The sequence below is a fragment of the Rosa chinensis genome, chromosome 5, assembly GCF_002994745.2.
Source record: "Rosa chinensis cultivar Old Blush chromosome 5, RchiOBHm-V2, whole genome shotgun sequence".
Lineage (NCBI taxonomy): Eukaryota > Viridiplantae > Streptophyta > Magnoliopsida > Rosales > Rosaceae > Rosa > Rosa chinensis.
In genome coordinates this window covers 13,355,643-13,383,433 of record NC_037092.1, presented here as the reverse complement: position 1 = coordinate 13,383,433, position 27,791 = coordinate 13,355,643, and the positions used below count along the sequence as shown (strand labels likewise).

Below are 27,791 nucleotides of genomic sequence, written 5' to 3'. Positions count from 1 at the left end.
GTGAATGAAAGTAGAAAAATCGTAGGAGATGGTACGAGTTTGAATCACAATGTAAACAGAAATAAAAGGGATGCTGCATCATAGAAGAAAAGTTTTCATAGACAAAATCTTGCACAAAATGACACAAAAGTTGCCCTGTGAATCATCAAAGTCACTAAATGAACTTAAGCATATGTATGATAAAATAATTAATAATCTGATCACAAACCCATAAGCAAGGTCCTCATTTTCTCATGTGGGATTCATATATTCAACGGTGTAAGTGCCACTATTAACAGATGTATAGAACTTACCATTATGCGCGGTGAAAACAACCGGATCCTATCTAAAATTGTTTCTCATTTTACTTATACAGCATCATTACTAGACAGAAAGATACAAAGAGTAATACATGGCTTAGGATGGATAGTGTGACCTGAGCCAAAGAAGATCAAACCAGCAAGGGTACAATATTACCAGCTAGAAGAAGAAATATACTTGGATCACCTTCCTTCTCCTATAGTCCCAGTGAGCAATGAATGATTAGGATTCACAGGAGACTGCATCAGGTCAATTCTGCTGTTAGCACCGGTTGTGATGCCAGTAGACTGATTGTTGGAGTGAGTCATCCCAGTTGAGGGGGTATCACCATCAATCAAGAAGCTCCCTGTTACATCTTTGAAATCCCAGTCTGTCAAATAACTTGGCTTTGCCATAACATTACCTACTTCAATATCTCCAGCAAGCATGGCCACCACACGAGACATAGATGGCCGCATCAATGGGGATGCCTGAGTACACAGGAAAGCTAATCTTATCAATCTATTTGCTTCTTCTTCATCAAAGTCGGTCAGTCTCAGATCCACAAGCCCCAAACGCTCATTTTTTTCATGTAGAGTCCATGCCTAAAAAATGTTATGACAAGGTTAAAAGGGAGAGAAGAAGGACTTTTGCAATAAAGAAATAACAAAATAGAATAAAAATCCAACCCAATCAAGGAGATAAATCTCTCCGGCATCCAAGTCATTGTCAGTGTTTGGTCTCCCACTAAGCGTCTCCAAAATGACAACTCCAAAACCGAATACATCAGCCTTTTCAGTCAGATGTCCTCGCATTGCATACTCCGGTGCCAAATAGCCTCTACATGATTATCAAGTTGATTACTGAAAATGTAGTTTTGGTTTAGCCATTATTTACATTATAACATGCCATATACTATATGTGCATCGAAAATTCATCAGCTAGTACGAATATGAACTCAATTCCATCATTAACAATGTGGAAGAATATTTTGGTATATGTAAATAGTCTTCCAACAGAACAAGATATTAATAACATGGTACATATATAGAACGGAAATATTAGAATATTTAGAGAGTAAAATGTACAAGGACGGATCTATAAAAGTAACAGTGGCTTACATTGTCCCTGCAACTCGGGTGCTGATGTGGGTTTTCTCATCATCATAAAGCTTTGCCAGTCCAAAATCTGATATTTTTGGGGAGAGGTCTGCATCAAGCAAAATATTACTGGCTTTGACATCTCTATGTACTATCCTTGGCCTCGACTCCTCATGAAGATAGGCAAGTCCTCTTGCTGTTCCCAACAAGATATTGAATCTGGTATGCCAGTCAAGATGCATGTTGTTTCCTGAAGTACATCCATTATTCCAGTAACAAACTTTTATTATGTGACAAATACAAGAACATCAAATTAAGTCTGGGAAATGCAATGCATGTTAAGATTTAATAAGAAAATCAGAGAGAAAGAAAAAGAAAATGAGACTTGGACTAGTTCAAAATTGCTTTTGATGTTGAAAATCCAAATTGGACTCTTATATTAATTGTTCTACAAATAATTGATTTACACACAGCACATGTAAAATTTAATTAGCAGTAATTTTCTTTTTTGTTTGAAAAACCTCCGAGCAGGTTTGCAATTTCTTAATATTCACATAATTGCCTTTTGTTTTCTTTAGTCTTCACTCTTCTGCAAAGAGAGAAAGGACTGCATAAAAAATGTAAGATGTAGAATGTGGAGTAGTTGCAGCTGCAGAGTATTTTTTGTATGCAATATAAAAGTAAAAGGCACAGAGTGTACGGTTGGTAGAAGATAGGATTATACGTACCAAAAAGTGCCTGATCAAGGCTCTTGTTTTCAAGATATTCATAAACCAAAATTCGCTGGTTTCCTTCGACACAGCATCCAAACAGTTTCACTAGATTGCGATGTTGCACTGCAGATATGGCAGCAATTTCTGCTGCAAATTGACTCTTCCCTTGGTGAGATGCTACTGAAAGTTGCTTCACAGCCACTAACCTTGCTTCAGAAAGTATGCCCTATACAGTATACCATATAATGACATGAACAGAGTGAAAATAGAAGCAATATTTGCTCACTTTTTTTCTGTAGATGTGACTGACTTATTTCAATAGAACATGATAACGGAATAAGTCTAAAGTACATTAACGAATCAGTGCATCAAATGTAGAATAACTCCTTACAACAGTAGACCAGCTCACTACAGTTGGATACTAGCACGTGATCATGCTGAGTTAACTTACCAATGAATGGACCCGATCTCCTCTTTATCAAACTGGTCTACTTGATGTGTCGAAACATTCAGCATTATAGACACACCCCATCATAATGATGTAAAACTATATAGATTTACCTTGTAAACGGCGCCATATCCTCCCTCCCCTAGTTTATTTGAAAGATTAAAATCTCCTGTTGCAGCTTTTAACTCACTATAACTGAATGTATTTGGTCGCGGGTCTAATCCTTGAAGTTCTACATATGCAACAAGGGAGAATCAAAATTCAGAAACCATAAATACATGCTATTGCGAAACTAAGGTTAATGTCAAAATATGTAAGTACTTTCTCAGAAATGGTCATCTGCACTTGTTGCACATCATATCAACTACCAAGGTTCCATGCATGATTCTCAAATATCAGAAGAACCTTGAACCGCATGCAACTATACTTATATTGTGCTCTTACCTTCATCGTCATCTTTGTCTGGTATTTTTCTCCTCAAATATAAAACTGCAAATATTAATAGCAAGCTCACAACTCCGACAGAGACTGCAACGCCAACAATCACCCCTGTCATGCTCTTCTTTCCTGGAGTGGTTGGTGGAATCCCAGAAACAGTTGGTTTAAAATCTGAGAAAGAAAACAGAATTTCAGTGCCTGCACAAGTACATTTACACCACACCAGGCATGCATACGAAATATTTGTAACTTAACATCACATACTATACCTGGAACAGCATTGACAGTTGATATTAGTGGACCATAATCACCTTGATTAGGTATGCAGCAGGTCCCCTTACCAGCCCAGAACAAATGAATTTCAACATAATTGTCCGACACATTTACATTGAAGTTTTTCGCTGCTACTCTTAAAACACCACCTGCCTCCTTGGATATGTCAAAGTCCTTCACTACTAGATGCCCCTAGGATGAAAATGAAGAGATGTAACATAATTTGGGTCTTACGAAATAATGGATAGTACATAGCAGCCTAAAGTTTTCTTCTCCACTAATCCTACCTGAATATAGATATCAAATACTCGCCTTCCTAAACTTTTCCAAGTTTGTGATGCACGATCATCAAAAACCATTTCTGCAAATTGTAATTTTACTGTATAAGGCCCATTCTGGAGACCCAAGCCGTAGTATCTCAGTGATCCTGCAGATAATCTTGCAGTCTGGAAAAGCTCTGGGGTCACATCCGACCCAGTAACCTGTGCCAAGGAGGTTAGCAAATAGCTTGGATTCTTCCTCTCAGCAAACAAACCCACATTGCTAACAGCCCATTTCTCTGTACTGGTTACATTATATGTTGCTGGGCCAAGAGTTGAGTTTTCTGCCTCATATAATATGCCATCACTTCCTCTCATGTCTGGTCCTCCACAGTTGATTGAGAAGTTTGCATCTGTAATTTGATATATATAATAGCACAAGTCACAAGAATAACACAAACTAAAGGGAGAAGACTCATATTAATGGGTTTTTTTTTTTTTTTTTTTTATAGCCAGGTTTGTTTACTCATTTTTTCCTATAAATGCTGAAGTTCAAGCCAGCTGATATCAGAAATGAAAATGGTTCAGAACTCACAAAGAACCCTCTAATCTCAAAAAGTTTCATTTTAAGTACTATATCTCCAGTAGTATTAAGCAGGCCTTGCTTTGCTTACTTATTAGTTTTAAGTTTTTATCGAGCCATATATAGCTTCCCAATCAAGCCGGGGTAAGGGTGTCATTACTTTTAAGTATGCTCTCTCTTAAAATGCATTGCTTGCTCATATACTTAGGCAAGCAATCCATTTCTATCGCGTGATAAAATGAAATTAAACTAAAGTATGAGTCAAATAAAAGCATATTACAGCGCGGGGGATATCTATTGCAAGGAAAATTTCTTTGAAGGCAATTCAATCCGGGAAACCTGCAAACACAGAGAACTATTGTTACTTATGTATCCACTGAACTGCAGAATTGTGACATCAATCAATTGCTTATCATATATCCTAGAAGTGATGTGTTTGACGTGTGATGGTATTATTGCTCTAACAGTGGGTAAGAGGAACCTCAACTCACATTGAACTTTCGTTAAAAGTGAAGTTGTTGACCACCAAGTTCCTGCATTGAGTTTATTAACCAATCACATAAAAAATTTGATGGTACTTACCAGGATACTAGAATGAGAGACATTTAAAATAAGGACTGGGAGGGAATGGGTGGTTTAGGGGTCATTATTCACTTACTGTTTCCTCAAATTCATTCATGTGTCTTACACACACAATAATACAAGGCAAGACACTTTGTGGAAGTACAATCTGGTGATTTTATACTGTAAAATGGAGATGAAGATAAAAGAGACATACAGTTGCGATATTGTGGTTACCCATGGGGGAAGACTTCCTGATAAATAGTTATAAGATAAATCTCTGCACATAAGAGCAAGAATGAGGAGTTGCAAAATGTATGGAAGTAGAGTTTGAATAAGAAAAAGGAATGTATTGCTTTCATCAGTCAATTGGAAATTGAAAAGTTCCTGACTCAGATTTTATTGCATCCCATTAATATGGCTATGATTGGGTCAAGTGCTGAATATATATACACTATCTTTGCCTCTAGTTCTAGTAAAAATCTTCAAGATTTGGAAAAAAAAAAAATTGCCATCCCAGTGATCAGAAGAAACCATACTTCTAAGAATAGAATGTGCTTTAAAGAGACATTTGAAAAGAAGTTTCTATGCAAGCTCAAATATGCTATTGTAAAGAAATATAAAAAAATCTTCACGTAATAGAAACTCTTCAATCTTCATGCATTACTTCACAAGCAGATGCACACACTGACACAAGTTTAAATTTCTGATGGATTCAATAGAACATGCTTTTATGATATTAATCATGACTTACATGGTTTGAAGACGATCACTCTTTTGGCTAGGCAGAACTCCAGACAAACTATTATTTCCAAGAAATCTGGCAATTTCAATGATAGTTGAAAGCATCCCAGAAAGAAAAAGGTCAGATGTTAAATGTCACCAAGTCTGTGGGCAGAAATCTTATGGCTTTAGTTAAGATCTCAATCAAACCGGAAAATATAGATCTACAAAATAAAGAAAAAGAATAGTGATAATGAAGGTAGGGCTTCTTACAAGGATGTGAGAGAACTCATGTTGAACAAGTCACTTGGGAGTTGACCTGTTATATTGTTGAAACCCAAATCCCTGAAACATGAATTTTGGAGACCAAGCGGAACAGTTAGAAAGAAAGAAACTAATTCATATACATACTTGAGACCAAAAATTCTGTCTTTTGGAACATACAGTATATTTAAACTTTGATATTCTCTAATATCAGAAGGGATGCGGCCAGTGACTAAGGCATTTCGAAGAGCTCTGACAGGCCACAAATAAAATAGTAAATAAAAAAGTGGACGAGCATATGGAGTTAGATAGCAGGTTTGAAAACGAAAAGAACTGTTTGCAATATATGAGGGGATAAGTATGTGCACCACTTACAAATCAGTCAATTTCTTCAAATTCTTTATGAAGTCAAGAGAGGAGCTCACATTATAGATATCACTGATTCGTCTGCATCATTAATTATGTGAACACATAACTGAAGTTAAGTCTTGATAAAGAGAATGAAAGAATTATAGTAAGCATTTGTACTTACAGAGAATTCATTGTGGTCAACTGAGAAAAACTGCTTGGTATTGGGCCTTCAAAAGAATTCCCTTCAAATCTCCTAAAAAACATTTAAGAGGCTTGTGAGCAAAATACTAATTCTGCCTTCACAAAGAAAAAGGTTTTCACACTTACAAGGAGGTTAACTTTGTCCAATTCCCTATGAAATCTGGTATCTTTCCTGAGAAAGGACTGTCTGATGCCCCTCTAAAATTCCACCCATTGAATATGGTAAGATCAGTTCATAATAGATATATACATATGTATATAAAAGTTCTGGAGGAACAATTTACCCATAAAAACACAATATTCTTACAGGATTCGCATTTTTTTAAGTTTAGCAAATGTTGTAGGAATTTCACCACCAAGTCCACAGCTGTTTATGTAACTGTGACAATCAAAATTGAATTACCACCATTTCATGTGAACACACTGCTCATCAAAAGTACGTATTAGAAACACATAAATGAACTATGATTAACCAAGCAAAGAACTTACAGCTCTTCGAGATTGGCTAAATTACCAAGTTCTGGAGGCAGTGTTCCAGAGAAATTATTTATTCCAAAGGACCTTCAAAGTCATGATAAAAAGGCATAAAATTACTTGAAAGCAATCAGAGATGATATGGGGGAGATCCATATATAGTATGCTCTACTGTATTCTCCTAACAAATTGTGAGTGTGTCACTAGGTGTTGTGTTAATCATGTAGTTTTCACAGACAGTCGTCCTTCCCAACATAAACTTTCAATCTGTAATTCTTCTTGATAATTATTTCCCCAACAGAACAGTTCTTGAAAACAGAATAGCCAAAATTGTTACAGATGGATATATACGTACGCTAGTCTCTAATTTATGTTACATTCTAATGCGTGTTTCTATATCATAAGGTTTCCTCAGTTTTCTACATCACAGTATCTATTCAATGCTATGCTATCCCAAAATTAAGCGACAAAGTTGATGCTCAATTATACAGTGGTTTTGATCAGATCTTACAGCAGATTTAGTTTCTGAAGGTTTCCAAGCTCCTTGGGGATGGGTCCAAAGAAGTCATTGTGGGCAATCGACCTGTAAGAAATAATATCAATTTAAGCTATTGCCATATTGGCATCATTGTTCTGTAAAAAGAGTACACACAAACGCAATAGATTCTGGTGACAGATAATTTTTGCTCTTTGGATTGAAGACGGACAGAATATATTGGTCTATAATTTGGTCTAAAATCAACAAAGCTCAAGTGGGAAAATGGCCGTCTTTTTATTAGACGGCTGACTGCCCTTATATGAAAGCAAAGTCCAGCACACTGACAGAGGAACTGAAAATTTGAAAAATCAAAGGGAACTAGGGAAGTAACAAAGGTTCTAATAAACTTACAACTCCTTCAACTCAGACATATTGCCAATCCATGCTGGGAGGGGACCGGTGAAAAAGTTCTGATCGATTTTGCTACAAAAAATTGAATTTGTCGACAACAATTTTAATTCGAAACTGAAATGCAGCCATCATTATATATGATCGTCAATTTCAAATCTTCAATACACCAGACAACAAAGAAGCGAGTAATGCATACAAAAGAGTAAGATATTTCAAAGCCACAAGTTCTTCAGGTAACACTCCTGTTTTGTCCAAAGCATAAACTCTCCTGCAAAGACACAAGAAACAGATCGAAACTGCATTAAGTAAAGACTACTTGTTCACCAGCCTTTAGAATCAAGTTGCAACAACACAGTTAGAGAGGGTAACATACAATTGAGTGATATGGCAGGTGGTGTTACTTTCAAAACTACAGTCGCAAGTGATGGCTGGGTTATTGAGGCCGTCTTCGAAGGCGGTGCCATTGATGGCCGATCCACTGCATGGCTCTCCACTGATGTTCCACAGAGGCACCGCTGGCGCGTCCCATTGTAGTAATATAGAGTTCAACGCCGCCACTGAACACCACCAAGTAATACATACATATCATATATATAAGCCGTATACACAAATTATCCCCAAAATTTATGCCGTTAAATATGGACTAAATTTAGTAGAGGGAGTACCTTCGGTTGGGTCCGTAGTAGCATTTTGGGCAGTGGAAGCATGGAACCAGAAGCAACCCAGGAAGAAGATAAGACAGAAGAAGAAGTAGTCATCACATGTTCTACCGAAAGAGAAGCTAGCTACTTGCTTCATCCTCAAATTCGTAGGTAGTGGCCTTTCGCGCGAACGTATATAAACGAAGAATGACGATAAACATAGAGAACTGGGAGGCAGTCAATAAAAAAGAAGCTGTTTGCAATGTATATAACTATATATGCATCAATGGAAATTATTAAATGCATATAAATGTTCATTCCAATTCTCAAAAAAAAAAAAAATAAATAAAAATAAAAATGCATCAATGCATTATGCATGCAGCTCAATCATGTCATGGTCACTAGAGAAAAAGAGGCTACCTCGATACAATTGAACGGTCGAAAACAAATCTGATAACTTTAGTTGGTAATTAGAGAAAAAAGATAAATTAAGACAATTAATTAAGAAAACATATCAATAATTTTGCATTAGCTTCTGTTTAGTTAAGACCCATCCAACGCATTGCATGATCGGTTGAAGAAGACCTTTCATTACCCCATTGATCTCTCCAAATTCCAAAATGCCTTCGGAAGTATACGTTGCTAGTCCAAAAGGCTTTGCCGTTTTGACTGGAAATCTGAGGCCGTACAAATCATTACAACCCGCCAAAAACTTTGACAAATATAACCAAAACCAATGACCATTGTGCACGATTACAGAAGCTCGACAGGGGCCCTACACCGTACTTATCTCTATTAACAAAATAAAGCAAACTCATGAACAGTATTTGGTCAAATTTTTGAACCTCTGATTTTGGCTCTAGCCAATTTGAATAATACCCAACAAACTATCTAGTCTCTTTTTTTTTTTTTTTATGAATTTTTTTTTAAGCCATTGGGCTCTCTTTGTTGTATTATTTTTGGTGTTTTTTTTAAATTTTCAAATTGGTCATGATCAATTTTCTTGCCCAACAAATCATCACACCCCCAAAAAAAAAAAAATTGCTGCTAGGGTCATTATTTTTTTAATTTTAAATAAATTTCAACGAAAAGACTACTGAAAGAAATTGAGATGGCACAAAAATAAATACAGTTATTTTGTTTATAAATTTTTTTTCACCATGAGAAAAAAAATTGCAAGTAGTAGAATTATAACAAGCAAAGTTTTTTATTAAAATTAACTAAATGAAGTATAAGTGTATAAATTGTAATAAAATAAAAATTATATCAAAAACATGTAAACAATAAAAAGAGTTACAACGCACGTGCAAGAAAGCTAATATACTATATAGCATTGATGCTTTTACCATGCCACTTGCAAAGACCTCTGGATCACTGAACACCAGATTAGATTATCATCATCTAATCCATATAATATACAAACGCTACCATAGGGCTCATGGAGTCATGGGTCCTAATTATTCCCAATTCTTCTTTCAATAATAATAACGCCCCACCACATGCAGAAAGCAAAACAAAAACAAACCAACTAAAAGGGTGTCCAAATTCTTGGACAAGAATGTGCTACATCCGCATCTTCCCCTCTGGTGCGATATATCTCTGGTGTATTGCAGCCTTAACCATTTTTCTAATCGTAAACTTTAGCTAGTGACATTAAATTAGGAGGGCAAATGCCCAGTGCATTGCATTTGCATCGCAATCAAATTATCAGTTTCTGACAGTAATTAGACTTCAATTTTGTGGAAAGTAATGGTGGTATATTCCAAATGTTGTTGGAATCAGGAATTTTCAAGAGTTGAACTGTCAAATAATCCAGATAACAGCGAATTAAATGTCTGAGACTTTTCAAATAGGAGCTGGTATGGATATTTTCAAATTTCTGGAACAAAAGAATTGCAATACCCACTGCCCTACTTTGTCCTTGCAATGGCTTAAATTTTAAGCAAGATATGATTAAATGTGGGGTCTTTGTAAATGTACCCAGTAAATATCTATGTACACTCAGCAAATTTATAAAATCTTCAACCACACCTAGCCAATTAAACCCAGCAAACTTGTACACCCAACAAACCTCTACACTTTGACGAAGAATACCAAACATCCAGCAATTTTCCATGGAACAAATTAAAAATAAACCTCACAAAAGTGCCTGACGATGAAGATTAGATCTCAAAAGCAGAGATGAAAAGAGAGAAAGACTTACATGTATGAAGACGTACATTCAGAAATAGCTGTGGGACTTGTGGCTTCTCCTGAATAGTTCATTGCATATGCCGCATGTCATGCATGCCTCAAGTTCTGTTCTTCTCCATTGTATTCTTCGGTTTCCATGAATGAAGTTATTTTGACAAAAAAAAAAAATTTCTCTCTCTTCACTTTCATAACCGGCGCAGGTTGCTGCTAGTCGTCATCATTATCTTCTCCTAAAGCCCACTGAGAACAGAGCACTCTACTTGCGTGAAAGTAGTAAGCACATGGTGCATGTCACCAATTACAATCAAGAAACCCCAAAAACCCAATATGGGCTTCTTGATTTTTTGTCATTTGATGAAGAAAAAGACTGGGATTGGGGGAGAGGGATTTTGGTTCTTGGTTCTTGTTTGATTTGGACAATGAGGGGGACGATAGGGTTTGATGATCTATTCGAGGCTCCAAACAACTGCAAGCTCAATTAATTTAGAAAACACACATGAGGTGGAATAGGAAACGAAAGTTTCTATTATAACCTCCAAATCTGCTCACTTGATCCTCACTATATTATGAATTATTAAATGACATATATAACCTACTATAAAATGACTATTAAGGACAATAATTATACTAAAAAAATATTATATTTATTTTATGTAGACTTTCCAATTCAAAAATATTATATTATTAGATTGTATTCTTTATTATTTCCTTATCTATTTTTATTTTCCAATTTCACTATATACTCATTAGAACATTCATATATATTTAATAAGAATTAAAAATATGATTAAGATCATGTGAAATAAAAATGTATGATATATATGTTGAACGTATATTGGTGAGGGAAAACAAAATAAATCCTCATATGATTTATGACCTAAATCTAAGTCAATCCATTATATTTGCAAAATATATATATATATATATATATATATAAAGTAAAAAAATATTTAAATAATTAATCATGTGGTACAAAAAATACAGAAAAAAAAACATTAAAAAACGAATGATTTTTTATAGAATAAAAACAAATGATTTCTTCATATATTTTTTTTCACAGCTAAAATAGAAAGAAAAAAAATTTGAAAAATGACTAGTGTAGCTGCCCTTACACCTTATCCATTAATGAAACTATAGAATACATGGGGGGGGGACATAATACCTTAACCCCAAATTGCAATAAGCAACAAGAGAACCACCCAAGATGATAACAGGTGTCTCACCTAAGAATATGCATTCTATCATGCATCATTTAGCGAAGAGTGCTCTACAGGCTACTCTATTCACTTTACAAATGTGGTGACAAACTGGAAAGATAATGCTCACGCAGAGCCATAAGTTACTAATACTATCAGATTTCTCAGTATGTTGCCACCGGAAATATAGCCAGGCGCACTAAGTTTCATTCTGCCACTAGGACGTTGCGACCATTTGACAAAGTAAGGAACTCGCTGCCTACCTAGAGCAAACATGGTATGCAAGATGCGCATGTCGAGACAAAGCCCGCATCTCCAAACCAAAAAATGGTCGGGAATTATTGAAAGCCTAAAATAAATGAGAACTGAAAAACCAAAGTAGCTGAAAATTAAAAGCAACCCAACCCAGATTGAGCCCGACACCAGAGCCCAGGCCCAAGATTCGTTCAAGAATGTGGGACTGGCCCACCAAGCAGAAATCCATGATGCAAGCAGATTGGAGACTGCTAAGCCAGCCTGGCCCATCCCCACCACCTCTGATGGACCACCATCAGCGCCACAGAGCCACCTCCTCCAGACCGCCGTCCACATCACTCCCTCCCTGTAGTGCCGTGGAGAGTCGCGCTCCTTTCCAAACCTTCCCTTCACCAGATCGATCATGCGTTGCAACCCAGATCGGACCACACCAATCATATCGAACCCATATTGGGTCAGTCAGACCTCCAAGCCACGCCGCCACGATTTTATCACCTCCAGTCCGCCTCCAAACCCACGAATCCCCTCCACATCGCCAACCCTCCAAGACGACTTTGGGTTGTCGCAACCAGTTGTCGCCTTTTGTGTTTTACTGATTATCAAAAGCGACGAAATTACACGGTTGTCACTTTTTCAATATGCGACGCAATTGGTTCCTCACATATCACAAATTATCAGACACACAAGTGTGTTACCAAAAACTATATGCGGGACTTTATATTTGTTACTATTTTTAATATATGAGGCTTCGTTTACATTGCATATTCCATATGCGGGGCTTGTATATTTGTCGCATTTTCAATAAGCGACACAATTCGTTCCTCACATATGACATCTTGCGACACACATAAGTATGTTATAGGATACTATATGTGAGACTTCATGTTTGTTACAATTTCTCATATACGAGGCTTCATTTACATTGCATATTTTGTTTGCAAGGCTTGTATGTTTGACCAAAAATTTATATGTGAGATTTATTTTTGTTGCAAAAAATAACTGTGAGGTTTCATTTTTGTTGCATATATTAATATGTGACACATATACATTTGTTGCAGAAAATTAAATGCTAGACTCCTTGTTTGTCTCATATAATTTCGTCAAGGAACCAATTGTGTCGCATATTGAAAAAGCGACAACCGTGTAATTTCATCACTTTTGACAATCAGTAAAACACATTAGGCCACAATTGGTTGCGACAACACAAAGTTGTCGCATTTTCAATTAAGTGAGAAATTTAAATTTTTTACGTCTTTTAGGCAATTGCTGCCCATTTGACAATTGCTGCCCATTTGACATTATGTGACAATTGCATGTTCATTTCAAGTTGCTATGGAAACAAGTAGGAGATAATCAGTTTAGGGACAATGACACCTAAATGCAATGAAAATAATACTTGGAAAACATATTTGTACGAGATGATGAGCAAACATGGTATTGTTGCCTACGATAACCAAGAGCCGACAATTCATTGAAAAAGTGCTAGCACCTCTATTACTCGTATATGGAGGATGAACTTCAGAAAAAAAAAAAAATCTCAATTTCAAATCTTCAAAAACTGAAGGAGATCCAACTACTGATTTTTGAAAGTATGAATAGAATCTAAAAAAAAAAAAAAGGACTTTTATTGATTTTATTGGACAATGGGCATTATAGGAAAATTAGAGAGGTGTAGATAGCAAATTGGTTATTTGTAAAAGTAAGTTGGAGGTCTATTAAGTAGGGAGGTCCAAATGCCAAATTTGGAGGTATGAATAGAATCTCCTATTTATTTAATGAGGAGGGGCATAGATAGAAGTTTGGTGAATAAATGTGACAAGAAAAATAAGGTCCTTGACCCAAAGCACCAAAATAAGAAAAGATTAGCCTACTTACCCCAACAACAGATTTTTGTTCCCACCTACACAATTTAATGCTAAATGACCATTTTGCCCTAAGCCTAATTAATAATTACAGCACTGCCACTCTCTCTCTCTCTCTCTCTCTCTCTCTCTCTCTCTCTCTCTCTCTCTCTCTCTCTCTCTCTCTCTCTCTCTCTCTCTCTCGCTTCATATCGAGGTCAGGTGACTCGCCGTACCAGGAAAAAGTGTCGGCCGGTTACGTCGAGCTTCAAGTCGGAAGAAATCAACGTCGAGCTTCGGTGCCGGAGCCATACGATTCAGTGTGACGAGATGGATGTGGCGAGCGAAGTCGGCGAGGAAGAGAAAAGTGCCAGTGGCTACTTCGACGAGGATTAGAGGTTCGGAGAGGTGAGAGAGGTCGGCGGTGAGCTCCGAAGGTGATTCGATCGGTGATTTTTGGTCAGACTCTTGACTTGGGTGCCCAGAGCATTTTCCAGGTGCCAAAATCAGATTTTTTTTAAGTAATGGGACAGAAGGAAAGAAAAAAAAAATTGAACGTCTACTAGGGGGCAATAGACGTTTTGAATTGATATAATCTCTTCGTTTTTTTCTTTAATCAAAGTTTTATTTGTCTAATTTTAGGAAAATTATTTCTCATTCCGGCGACCGAAAGTTCTATTAGGGGGCAATAGACGTCTTTTGGGGCAATAAACCTTTCCGGCGACCTATGAAATTTCCGACGACCTCTTTGGAGACCTCCGGCGAGGTTTTCAGAATAGTTTGATGGGCGGTGGCCGATTACGGATTCGGGCCAAAGTTGGCCGGAATCCGGCAGCCAGTGACAGGATTCCGGCGAAAGTTGGCCGGTGACCGGGCTTCGACGAAGTCTCCTATGGTTTCTCTCTCTCTCTAAGTAACAAAGGGGTGAGGGTAAAATAGTCTCAAAAATAACAAAAAAAAACTTAATAAGATATTAGGGAAGACTTCATTAGAGTGTTTTAGATATTAGGGAAAACTTAATGGGGTAAGTGAGAAAAAAACCCTTAGAAATGGGGTAAATGGACAAAAACCCAAAAAAATATAAGAGATGTGTATTAAGTAATTGAGAAGGTGTATTAAAATTTTCTCTTAGTGATTTGGTGTTTATATATATATATTATTAGCACTAATGAGAATTCTAGTTTTTAATCAGAAAAAGTTAAACCCGGCTAAGATAGCCCCTCTAATCCCATAGCACACAAGGTTCTGAAAGACACGGTTTTATGCATCAAAAACATTAATGGGATTGTGACAGTACGTAGACCAACAATAATAAGAAAAACAAGTATATGATCATATATATATATATATATATAGCCCTTCTAGTGAGAGATTATTTTTTTGGTCTTTTCTAGGGATAGGGCATTAGACCAACTTTTCGATCACATTTCGGCATCTCAACTGTTCAGTTTTTAGGTCATAATGTGCACTTCTGCAAATTTTCAGCCAAATTGATTATCATTAAGGCATTCAAAACGGCGACTTAAGATTGTAAGTATGAACGGTTCAAATTTGACAGATTTGGTTCGTCCATTGATTTAATCTAGTTTGATACCTTTACGATCACCGATTTGTCTGAAAATTTGCAAAAATGTTTTACACATTAGGACCTAAAAACTGAACGGTTGAGATGTCGAAATGTGATCGAAAACTTAGTCTAATACTCTATCCCTATAAAAGACTAAAAAAAGGAATCCCTTAGTGGAAGGGCCCTCTATATATATATATATATATATATAAGTTCATGAGTCCTTTATTACTTGAGTTCAGTCCTAATCGGAGTATCGATTCTGCAGAAGATTGTGATTTAAATAATTTGTCAAACCATCGAAGATCTGTATCACATAAGCCAAGACTCGTTGATACAGTATAACGATCCAAGATCTGTAATATTGTTAATTCATAGTAATAAATGTGAAGTTGTTTCTCTTATAAATTTACTTATTTATCGAAAAGTAAGTAAACACAAATGAACTATATATTATATCTCATGTACTTGTTTATATTTATCTCCGATCCATTGGTCCAGTGCTAAGAAACTAGAGACAAGAAGGCACACTACAGTAGGAAGAGTGACATAATACAACAAGAACAAGAGAAGGTACTTCTTACCTTCCTTCTCTTATAATGTCAGTGACCATTGATCGATTAACCTCCACAGGAGATGGCGCAAGGTCAATATCGGTGCTAGCACCAGTTGTGCTGTCGGGCTGAAGGAGCTCACTCCTATCATCAGTTGATGGTGTATCGCGATCAATCAAAAAGCTACTTGTTGTTACATCTTTATAGTCCCAATCTGTCAAATAACTTGGCTTTGACATGATAGTGCTGCCTATTTCAATATCTCCAGAAAGCATGCCAACCACGCGTGACATAGATGGCCGCGTCATTGGCGGTCCCTGTGTGCATTGGAAAGCTACTCTTATGAACCTAATGGCTTCTTCTTCATCAAACTCTGTCAATCTTGGATCCACCAACTCCAGAGTCCTGTTATTTTCATGTAGAGTCCATGCCTGAAAACATTATGGCACAGTTAAGGTAATTTAATTTTCACAATAATGCTGAAGCAAAAGTAATAAAATTGTTTTCTCACCCATTCAAGGAGATAAGTCTTTCCGGCATCCAAATCATTGTCAGCATTTGGTCTTCCACTGAGAATCTCCAAAAGAACAACTCCAAAACCGAAAACATCAGCCTTTTCAGTCAGATGTCCACGCATTGCATACTCTGGTGCCAAATAGCCTCTACAAGACAATCAAGTTGGGTTACTCATGAATGTTGATTGGATCATATCCAAGCCCTGATCTACCTATCAGTATATGCCCTGAATCTGTCATTCATTGAAAATCTCTAACTCGGTGTGAATGGTAAACGTATCAATAATTGGGAATAACATATTCTATAACGACATGAATTCAGTAACATTCTAAAGACTGCATTGTAGATTTCACAAAAACAGTCTTCCGGTCAAGTGATCAACAAGCTAGTTACATATAAAGCATAAAACAGTTCCGAGTACATTATATATGCAAGGCCCAGTAGGTGACTAGAAAAATAAAAGAGTGCTCACATTGTCCCTGCAACTCGGGTACTTATATGGGTTTTGTCATCATGATAGAGCTTTGCTAATCCAAAATCAGATATTTTTGGGGAGAGTTCTGCATCGAGCAAAATATTACTGGCTTTGACATCTCTATGCACAACCCTTGGGCTTGACTCCTCATGAAGATAAGCAAGTCCTCTTGCTGTTCCCAACAATATATTGAAGCGGGTAAGCCAGTCAAGGTGCAAGTCATTTGTTCCTGAAACATTACTACAGTTGTGACTACATAATTACATATCCAATGAAAAACTGTTATATGTGGAATAGCACTCAGATACTGGCACAAAGAACACAGTTTAGATTGAACAAAAATGTTGGATGTAATTTTCCAGTACTTGCATCTGTGGAGTTCTAAGTGTATGTAACCTAGATGTAGATGGTATGGTACGTAGAAAATAGATTCATTACTTCATACCAAAAAGTGCTTGATCAAGGCTCTTGTTTTCAAGATATTCATAAACCAAAATTCGCTGGCTTCCTTCGATACAGCATCCATACAGTTTCACTAGATTTCGATGTTGCACTGCAGATATGGTAGCAATTTCCGCAGCAAATTGACTCTTCCCTTGGTGAGATGCTACTGAAAGTTGCTTCACAGCCACTGCCCTCCCATCGGAAAGTGTACCCTATACAAAATACACCTTTATGACATCAGAGGGTTTCTCTCTTTTCTTTTGCTGTAAAAAGTGAAAACCACTGGTTCAAAGCTTCAAATATATGGTAATGATGCAAATAGGTTTTACCTTGTAAACAGGGCCATATCCTCCCTCTCCTAGCTTATTTGAAGGATTAAAATCTTCGGTTGCTTCTTTCAACTGGGAATAACTGAAAGTATTTGGTCTGTTCTCTAGTGCTAGAAGGTCTGCATATTCTAATAAGAGAGAACAATAATTTAGAAACGATATATAGATGCTATTGCAAAAGACTGCTAGTGTCACAACACATAATAAGTATTTTCTCTGCACTACATAACAAGGTCCCATGTTTCTCAAACAACAGAAACGACCTAGAAGGGCAGAACCACATGCAAAACTGATTGAATGATACAAAACACCTCAAGTGTTTGAACAACCGGGAGCAAGTTACTTACAATACCAGATAAATATCTTATTACCTTCATCGTCATATTTCTCTGCTTTTTTCCTCCTCAAATATAGAACTGAAAATATTAACAGCAAGCCCACAACTCCAAGAGAGACTGCAATACCAACTATCAGTCCTGTCTTGCTCTTCTTTCCTGGAGTAGTTGGTGGAATCCCAGAAACAGTTGGAGTAAATTCTGACCAATAAAATATAATTTTTTGTTCAGTGTCAATTAGCAGCTGATACTAAATCTAAAACAGTCATATCAAATCTTTGTAACTTCTTTGTCAGTGTATGTATATATATATATATATATATATATAAAATCTTTGTTACTAGACATAATAGTGTACCTGGAACAAGTTTAACCGCTGATATTAGAGGACCGTAATGACCTTGTTCGGGTATGCAGCAGGTCCCCTTACCAGCCCAGAACAGATGAATGTCAAGATAATTTTCTGACACATTAACATTGAAGTTTCTAGCAACAGCTCTGAAAACTCCACCTGCTTCCTTCGAGATGTCGAAGTCCTTCCATTTTAGATCACCCTAGAAAGAAAATGAGGAGATAGTTAATATTCTAGTCTATTGACAATCATTGCTGAGGTTGTCTTCAGTTCAAATATCTTAAACATTTTTCTTTCCTAGTAATGTTACCTGAATATAGATATCAAATAGGCGCCTTCCAAGACTTCCCCATGTTTGCAAGGCACGATCTAAAAAAACCGTTTCTGCAAATTGCAATGTTACAGTATAAGGCCCATTCTCCAGACCCAAGCCGAAGTACCTCAACGATCCGGGAGACAATCTTGAGGTCTGGAAAAGCTCTGGGGTCACATCTGTATTCACCACATAGTCTGTAATATTTCTGTCAGCAAACATACCCGCATTGCTTACCGCCCATTTCTCTGTACTGGTTACATTAAATGTAGCTGGGCCAAGAGTTGAGTTTTCTGCCTCATACAATATACCATCACTTCCTCTAAGTTCTTGTCCACCACACTTGATTGAAAAATTTGCATCTGTAAAATTTAATGAAATAGCAGATGTCATGACCAAGGATAACTAACTTCAACTCGAAAACTCACATTAATGTTTTTGAATCACATTTTGCTAACCATTTTTTCTTACTCAATATTTCCCTATTAAAGCTGATACAATTTGTTGCAATATAGGTTTAGCAGACTCATGCTGGTAGAACACTTTATGATATATATCTAACTTGAGTCGGCTTTTATCAGAATAAAAGACCTGTCCTGCTTCTTTTTCAGTTTTTCGTAGCTTCAAGTTTCTTATCATGACATTCCTTCACACCCACAGTGAAGCTCGCGCCCACACACACACACATTAATATATTCACACATACTTTCTTAGGGTAAAATCTTTATATAGTACCTGAACTATCACGAATGCACTTTTTGGTACCTACAAATTTTTAGGGAGTCTAGTGGTACATATATTATCCATTCGTTAGCCATTTTAGTACTTCCGTCAATTATTCCGTTAAAGTATGGGTAAAATCGTAAAACACCTATTTTTCATATTTCTTTTACAATTTTTTTATTAAACTAAATTAGACTAGGTTAAAAGAAAGACCTAGAATTGAATTTAGTGAATATCTAGATTTACCTACCATCTCTATTGATTAATCCTATTAATTGTTCGAACAAAAGTTATCTCTAAATTAGTATATATTAAATTTTCATAAAATAAAAAAAAATTTAAACAAAAATAAAAGTACTTAAATTAATTGACCGAAGTGTCTCCATAACAATGAAGAATAAATTGAGTATTATTTATCTTTTTTTTATATGTCAAAATATTTTTTAATTATAGATATTTAAGATATTAAATTTTATAATTTGAATTATGAATGAATATACTATCTTACCCTTATTATTTTACTCACATGAGTATCACATGACCGCCACATAGGCATTTTTAACGGAATAATGGACGGAGGTACTATAAGGGTTAACGAAGGGATAATACATGTACCACTAGACTCCCTGAAAATTTATAGGTACCAAAAAGTGCATTTTCTGATAATTCGGGTACTATATGAGGGTTTTACCCAACTTTCTTATGAGGGGCTATGCATTTTTCTGTAGCATTCAATATATAGCATCAAGTTATAATCATTAGTTAAATATAATAGCAGATTACATCGTGGGGCAATTCTATTGCATGGAAAATTTCTCTGAAGGCAATTCAGCCCAGGAAGACTGCAAAAACAGAAACATTGTTACATACTTGCAAATCCAGGATAGAAAGATATAATGAAAGAATTTATTAAAATACAGAAGTGTGATATCAATAGTTTTACTTCTCATTTTTTAGTGCACACATAATACCGCGACTTTTACTCTCCTCTCTCTCTGCTCTGCTATGGTTAGGGTTTCGAGTATACAACGTTGTGCGGCGTCTTACCTTCATGGCTGCAGCGATCGCATCCATGACTGCCAGACTTGCGACTAAACTGTCGCTCAAGGAGGGAGAAGAACCAGTTGATTTGGGGAATCTCCGAGTTCCGGGGAAAGAGTTTTTGGCTCGGAATTTCTATTTGGTAGGAAGGCTCAATACTTGCAGGGGGCTGATGCTGGATTCATTCCGGAGCGCTGTAAGATCTATGTGGAGGTTGACTGGAGTCGTGGAGGTACAACCAAGGGGTGACCGTTTTCTGTTTACATTCACCCATGACAGGGATGTTGCTAGAGTAAAGAAGGGAGGACCGTGGGGCTTCCAACGTGCCATGATTCTCCTGAATGACTACGATGGGTTTTCGGAGCTCTCTGTAGTGAGGTTGGATTTTGTTTGGATATGGGTTACACTTGATGGCATACTCCGGGTATTTTGACAGAACCTACCGTCCGGTTGGTTGGTGGGACAATTGGCGAGGTGCTAGAGGTGGATCGTCCGGCGCTGCGTAGGGGCGATGCTCGAGTTAGGCTTGTTCTATCTATCCATGATCCGGTGCATCTCGATCGTAGGGTTAGGGTTTCTCCCTCTGACGTCCTAACCCTAAGATTCAGGTATGAAAGGCTCCTTGGGCGCTGCCACTCCTGTGCTATGCTGAATCATGGTGGCCAACGATGCCTTAGGGTGGACGAGTTGGCAGCTGATGCTGGGGCGGAGCAGGGATCACAAACGGCTGGTGGACCGATCATTCCAGCCCTTGTCTTTAGGGCAAACGTTCAGCCCTCTATCTCTTCTCCATTGATCTCTACTTTCAAGGTCCCTGGCTTGTCGAAGAAGAAACCGGTACAGATTCGTGAGCTTCCTGCGCTTGCGTTGTCTGGTACTGAGGGTACCTCCACCCAAACTCAAGTGGTGGGGATGCGCCGGCCCAGGGCTGAGGATGCTCCTGCGGACGGTAAGCGAGCCAAGCATGGCTTGGCTTTGGCGCCGGTAACCCTGCAACCGGAAAATCTTGGGTTCGAGTTTTCTGATGCAGGTTTGGTAGGTGGGAAGCTGTCTCAAGGCCCTAAGGTCTACAAGAAGAAGGGTAGGCCTCGGGGTTCGCGAAACAAAGTCAAAGCGGCATTGGTGTCAGCCACCGTGGATGACTCTGGGTCTATGGGAGTCGGGGCCCTTTGATGGTGGTTCTGTTGGCATGCCTGAGAAGCCTAATGGGCTGGCTGAGCCTGTTTCCCAGTCCGGGTAGGAGACGAGCCCTTCCATCTTCGGGCGAGTGACGTGTCTTGCTTGATGGCGGCGATGTACACCAAGTAGGTCTTAGGTGTCAAAGCGGTCAAGGAAGTGTCTCGTGCTCGATGATGTAGGCTCTCGCAGTTTTGTTTTGTTCTTTATTTGCTTTGGCTAGTAGTTTTCTTTTGAATTTTAGTTTTTTTGGATTTCCTTTTGGTTTCAGAACTCTTATGAGCTCGCATTGTAATATGGGGGGTGTTTGTACCCCTCATGCTTGACCGAGTGAGGTCGTCATGATTTCGATCAATGGATTAGTCTTCCGTTGCCCTAAAAAAAAAAAAAAAATTTACTTCTCATATTAATATTGAAATATCACAAATAAACCTAGACCAAGAAATCGACATAAACCGAGTTTTACGGCAGCACCCCTCGTTTGGGTGGGATTGCACCGTGCCCAGAGGTGTGACTGCAGTGGTTTTGTGGTCACGACGAGAGGCTGCGGTTGTGTTGATTGAAGGTGATCAGATCTCGGAGGATCGCGGGTCGGCGTCGGCGGCAGAAGCTAGGGCGTCGGCGTCGGCGTCGACGTCTACATCTCCTTCGCAGCGCTTAGGTTTCTGGTTCCGGCTAGTTGTGTTTTGTTACCGGCTTGGATAGTGTTGCTGATTAGCCACTGAGCAGAGCGGCCCAGACTTCGATTGTTGCCAATTTGATCTGTTGCCTGTTGCGACGGTGGACTGGTTGGCTTGGAGCAACAGGTCTTCGATGTTGATGCACAGTTGGAAATTGGAATAGCCGGCCGCCAGAGCTGTGGTTGAACAGCTTGCCCCTGGAGGACATGAGTCATGTCACATGACGGCAGTGGAAAAAATGGAGCAGCGATGCAGTGATCCTCCTCCTCTGCTGGCTTGGGTTTGGGCCTAAGTCTCTCGGCCTGGGCTCAACCTTGGGCTGATGGGGCAGGGGAGTATTCCTGCTAGGCAGGACTTGATTTGGGCTTGGGCCTACGGGCTTGAGCTCAGGTTAAGTCAATCTAAGCCCTAATGTATTAGGGTATTGAGCCTGTGTGAGGTTGGATTAACTTCTATGAGTTTTCTATGACGTTTCTAGTGTCTTGCTTTTACCACAATTGCGTGATTAGTAAGTGGGGACTAGTTGAATGATTTCTTTTTTGTAGGAGGTGATGTTTTTTCATTCTTGTATAGGCTCGCTCAAATGTGAGCGTTCCAGAGATTTTAATTATCTGCTCTAGCTTAGATAGTTTAGTTCGGTTTTTCTTGCCGAGTTTTGTTTATGTAAGTTATGGTAAACTCTAGCCTTTTGGCTGTTGATCTAATGAATTCAACTTCTATTTCAAAAAAAAAAAAGTTTTACTTCTCATTGATACTAGTAGTAGTTGTCAATAGAAGAGTAAGAGTAACCTCAACGTACGTTGTGTTTGAACTGTCAAAGATGAAGTTGTTCACCACTAGGTTCCTGCATAAGTTGATTAACCAGTCACATATTAGTCTTTGATAGTGCTATCAGAATGCAAGAATAAGAGAAAGATAACAATATGAGCGGCAGGGGAATAAGTTTAGGAACCAAAGAATCAACCATACAGAAGTTTATTGCCCAATATTTCCATCGGCAGCCAACCTTAGATTTTTCATGCCTGTATAAATTTAGTTTTAAAAGGGAGACTTTCAGGGTGCTACCCTATGGATATGATTTTGGGAGATGATACCTCTATTTGGTTAACTATAGTGTGTTCTGCCTATGCACTTGCACCGCCATGTGTTCGTTGTATGGTTATATTTAATAATCTTTTCATCTGAAGTAGGTTGGTAACCAGTAGGCCAAGGCAAAGACACAGAAATTAAATGAAAGTTTCATGTTCAGCTCTATAATTCAATCCCTTCTGATTATAAATCAACTTTCATACACGTTATTACTAGTTCTCAAGATTAATTCGTATGTTTTTATGATACAAGGAAAGAATTCTGTTTATTCAGGGAACTAATATAGAATTATAGATTGACTTGAGAGAGAGAGAGAGAGAGAGAGAGAGAGAGAGAGAGAGAGAGAGAGAGAGAGAGAGATGAAATGTTTAAAAGAGACATACAGTTGCGCTGTTGAGGTTACCCATGGAGGAAGACTCCCTGATAAATAGTTGTAAGACAAGTCTCTGCAGATATATAAAACTAGAGAGTGAGAAATTGAGTTTCCAGTCAATATCAAAATAGCTTACTGTAACATTAGGATTTTAGGACTTACACGTTCTGAAGTATACTGGTCGTTTGGTTAGGAAGTGATCCAGACAGACTATTGTTCCCCAGAAATCTGGTCATTCAAGTGATAGTGCAAGGAACCCCAAAAAGGAACAAGAAAAAGGTCAGATGAATGACCGCCCATACACCTTGGATTTAGGTGGTAAAGGACAGCTTGGATTGGAGAAGGCTATAAATTTAATAACTTAAACCATGCTATGGCAAGAAAATAATAATAATGAAGGCAGGTGTTATTACAAGTGTGTAAGAGAAGCACTCATGGTGAACAAGCCATATGGGAGTTGGCCTGTCAAATTGTTGAAACCCAAATCCCTGAAACATGAATGATGAGTTCAGAGGAAAAACTAAAATGAAAGAAAAGTAATTCATATTCTTTTCTATGTCGTAAGAACGTACAGTATCCATAAACTTGGATATTCTGCAATATCAGAAGGTAGGCTACCAGTAATCAATGCATTTCGTAGAACTCTGTGCACAACAAAATTAGAACAAATACAAAAAATGCACCAGTAAATGGACTTAGATTTCAATTAGAAAAGGACGAAGTTAGATTTCAATGTTGAATGGATGAGTAAGTCAACTTACAAATCAGTCAAGTTCTTCAAATTTTTTATGAAACCAAGAGAGGAGCTCCCATTGTATATATCACTGATTCGCCTGCATCATTAAAATACATACATAACTGGAGCTAGTTGACTCAACTCTAGTTCTTCATTTTCTTAAATCACCCAATTTGGTGCCTTGGCAAATTCGAGTGGAATGGGGTAATTGCTTCCAGAGAGAGAGAGTGTGTGTGTGTGTGTGTGCGCCTGCGTGTTAAGTATTTCTACTTACAGAGAATTCAATGAGGTCAACTGGGAAAAATTGGTTGGTATTGGGCCTTCAAAAGAGTTCCCTTGAAGTCTCCTAAAGTAACATGTAAAGGGCTTGATAATCTCAGCCATGCTGGTCTGGTCTGTTCACCTAAACTTCACAAAATCAAAGTTTTATATACTTACAGTTCGTTTAGCTTCGTCCAATTCCCAATGAAATCAGGTATCTTTCCGGAGAAAGGAGTGTCAGATGCCCAACTAAAATCACAAATTATAGCTATGGTGAGCTCATAATCTTAAAGTACTTAGGAAAATATAACTCTTAAACACAATAATCTTAGAGACATCCTTACAGGACTTCCATGTTACGAAGTTTAGCAAATGTTGAAGGAATTTCACCAGTAAGTCCACAGCTGTCTACGTAACTGAAAAAATCACGTACATGGTTCACCTTTCTTAGTCATCCAAATAATCGTTCTCCCCACGTTATAAACTTCAATTAAGTAAACAAAAACTTACAGTCGCTGGAGATTGATTAGATTACCAAGTTCTGGAGGGAGTGTTCCAGAGAAATTATTTGATCCAAAGGACCTGCATGTAACTCATGATACATAGGTAGGTATCAAATTACTCGAAAATGATTATTATCAGAAGCGATCTCGGTATAACTAATGTGTTGGCATGTGTCTGCACAAACACAGGCATGTATATATGTTATGTGTGAAAGGAGGAGTGAGTCTGTTAACTAATTAGTGAGAGAGAGTTTATTTGCCCTTGAGATCTAATGCATACTTTTATCAGATTTTCTCATTTTTCTACAACACAGTTATTAATGTCTTACAGAATATTTAGGTTCTTCAGATTTCCGAGTTCCTTGGGGATCGGCCCAGAGAATGCATTGATGGCAATTGACCTGAAACAAATTATCAAAGTAAAGATAGTAGCATATCCTTTATAATCCAGGAAATACTGGGATGGTATTAAATCAGCAAAATTGGTGAAGCAGGAGAATCGCTGTGCCATGATTAGAAGGATACCTAGCTTATCTAAAAGGAAGCAGCAGAACTCACTGAGGAAAGAAAATGAACAAGGGTTGAAGAAAAAAGCAGCAGTGCTAGACAGTTAACAAGGATGTACTAAACTTAAAAACAGATAGCTTTTGACAACTTACAACAACGTCAATGCAGACATATTGCCAATCCATGCGGGTAAGGGACCTGTGAAAAAGTTCTTATCTATTTTCCTACAAAAAAATTAAAACAAAGATGTAATTACCAACTCTTAAACTCTTAGCATCATGAACACATGTGACAATTTACACAGGTAAGTGAAAAAGGCTTATATATATGCTTCACTTTTGAACAAACAAACCAAAGAAGGAAATGAAAATTAGAACTCGTACAAAACGTTCAGATATTTCAAAGCCAGAAGCTCTTCTGGAAACCGTCCTGTTAGGTTTAGAGCATAAACTCTCCTGAAAAGAAAGAAAAAGATCGAAGATTTCAGGTGCATCAAGCTAAGGGTATAGTATATACTTCACTAGCTTAATGAACAGAGTCAGAGAGTGCTTTGGCACAGTAGGTAACATACAGTTGGGTAATATGGCAGGTGGTACCATTGTCAAAGGTACAATCACATTTAATGTCAGGGTAAGTATTAGTTCTATTGATGGCTGATCCACTGCATGGCTCTCCACTGATATTCCACAGCGCCACTGACTGTGCTCCCCACTGTTGGAAGATCGAGTTCAAAGCGGACACTGAAAAATAACACATATTAAGGCTCAAAGTTCATCACTTTTATTGACTAAAACCGAAGCAAAGAGGATATATAGTTATATACTACCTTCAGATGGGTCCGTAGTAGCATTAGTTGCATTTTGAGCCATGGAAATGTGAAACCAGAAACAACCCAGATAGCCTAGGCAGAAGCATAGTAATGAAAGAGAAGATTGCTTCATCCTCAAGCTTAATGTTGATGATGAATAGTAACCAAGTACATGCTCTGAAGAAGAAGCAGCTAGCTAGCTGGCATTTAAACCAAAACGTGGGGGCGGGTCAGCTTCAAAATTCAAAGATTGCAAACTTGCAATACAACGACGGTCGACGGGTGTGGCTGCCAATTTCGAAATTTCAATGTTCACATGATGACTTGGAATCAAGGACTAAAAAATCGAAAAATGGGCGAAATTTCGATGAAATTTTCGTTTTTTTTAAGGCCCGATATTTCCGTTACCAGAACCACCATCCATTCTGACATGCAAAGTCAAACTTAATGGGCCCAACACGTGATGGATGAATGTTGACATGAAATTCAATCCAAAAGACCAACAACGACACCAAGGCTCGAACCTTGGTCAGCCAATTGCTCTTTGAGAGCCTTGACCAACTCTATTGCATATACCTTTATGTATCGTTCACAACTTTCTAATATATATTCATTTGCCTACAAATCTGAAAACTTAGGCATGTCCAATCAATAACTAACTTAGAACACTCAATTACTATATTGAATTATTTTTACCAAATGTTCAAAAATTTTACAACAACGTTTCAAATTATAACTTCTATAAATGGCTCAAAATTTCATTCATTCCTTGCACCAAAGAAAACTATTAGTTTCTTTCTTCATTTCTTATGGATACTACTTCTTCACTCTAATATTATGGTAAGTAATAAGTTTTTTTTTTTTTTGAGAGAAAATAGGTCAGAACTTTTATTGAACTTTAGGAAGTTACAAAGAGTTGGATTCAACTACTAATGCAGCTAACAAAAATGAAGGGGAAGATGAAAAGTAAAAAAACTCTTGCAGCTCAAAACAAGCTCTTGCTGCCATAAGGTGTGCAACCTTATTTGCGCTCTTATTGATATGAACAATCTACATATTATTCTGACCTTCCAAAGCTAGCCTCAGGTCCTCATAAACTCGACCCAAGATAGAAGTATTAATCCCATCTAGCACTATCAACTGCCTCTGCACAAGTTGAGAGTCTGTTTCCAAAATGGCTGGAACAAAAGCATTTTCTACAGTAAAATGCATTGCCATACTACAAGCAAGCACTTCTGCATGTTCAGGCGAAAGAAGACCATGTAGTGGTTGTACTCCACCAGCAAGTAACACACCCTGATAGTCTCTAATAACAAAACCAATACC

General features: G+C 37.7%; 2 protein-coding genes across 4 annotated transcripts; both read right to left on the bottom strand.

Annotated features, from left to right (window-relative positions):
- Positions 1-197: 197 nt before the first annotated feature.
- On the bottom strand, positions 198-8,453 carry LOC112165724 (probable LRR receptor-like serine/threonine-protein kinase At1g56130). The gene is made up of 24 exons (XM_024302348.2): positions 8,223-8,453; positions 7,931-8,114; positions 7,754-7,825; positions 7,558-7,629; positions 7,180-7,251; positions 6,684-6,755; positions 6,502-6,573; positions 6,321-6,392; positions 6,175-6,246; positions 6,018-6,089; positions 5,823-5,894; positions 5,652-5,723; positions 5,410-5,475; positions 4,873-4,935; positions 4,586-4,627; positions 4,375-4,433; positions 3,539-3,924; positions 3,248-3,443; positions 2,985-3,149; positions 2,654-2,772; positions 2,108-2,318; positions 1,401-1,629; positions 969-1,119; positions 198-884 (listed from the first exon to the last, which is right to left on the bottom strand). The coding sequence occupies exons 1-24, from the start codon at positions 8,353-8,355 to the stop codon at positions 483-485; spliced, it is 3,126 nt and encodes a 1,041-aa protein (XP_024158116.1). The 5' UTR covers positions 8,356-8,453; the 3' UTR covers positions 198-482.
- A 7,272-nt stretch (positions 8,454-15,725) lies between these two features.
- On the bottom strand, positions 15,726-27,027 carry LOC112168041 (probable LRR receptor-like serine/threonine-protein kinase At1g56140). 3 transcript variants are annotated; one of them, XM_024305159.2, is made up of 24 exons: positions 26,484-27,027; positions 26,229-26,397; positions 26,041-26,112; positions 25,810-25,881; positions 25,480-25,551; positions 25,158-25,229; positions 24,992-25,063; positions 24,825-24,896; positions 24,661-24,732; positions 24,412-24,483; positions 24,223-24,294; positions 24,064-24,138; positions 23,813-23,878; positions 23,661-23,723; positions 22,988-23,032; positions 20,075-20,133; positions 18,566-18,930; positions 18,262-18,457; positions 17,940-18,104; positions 17,569-17,696; positions 17,241-17,451; positions 16,793-17,024; positions 16,316-16,466; positions 15,726-16,235 (listed from the first exon to the last, which is right to left on the bottom strand). In XM_024305159.2, exons 1-24 carry the CDS (start codon positions 26,596-26,598, stop codon positions 15,831-15,833), a joined length of 3,093 nt encoding a protein of 1,030 aa, XP_024160927.1. In that variant the 5' UTR covers positions 26,599-27,027; the 3' UTR covers positions 15,726-15,830. The 3 variants fall into 3 exon arrangements, with proteins under 3 accessions (XP_024160927.1, XP_024160928.1, XP_040362904.1); XM_024305160.2 differs by having other exon boundaries at positions 17,569-17,687; XM_040506970.1 differs by lacking the exon at positions 24,661-24,732.
- Between the last annotated feature and the right edge of the window lie 764 nt (positions 27,028-27,791).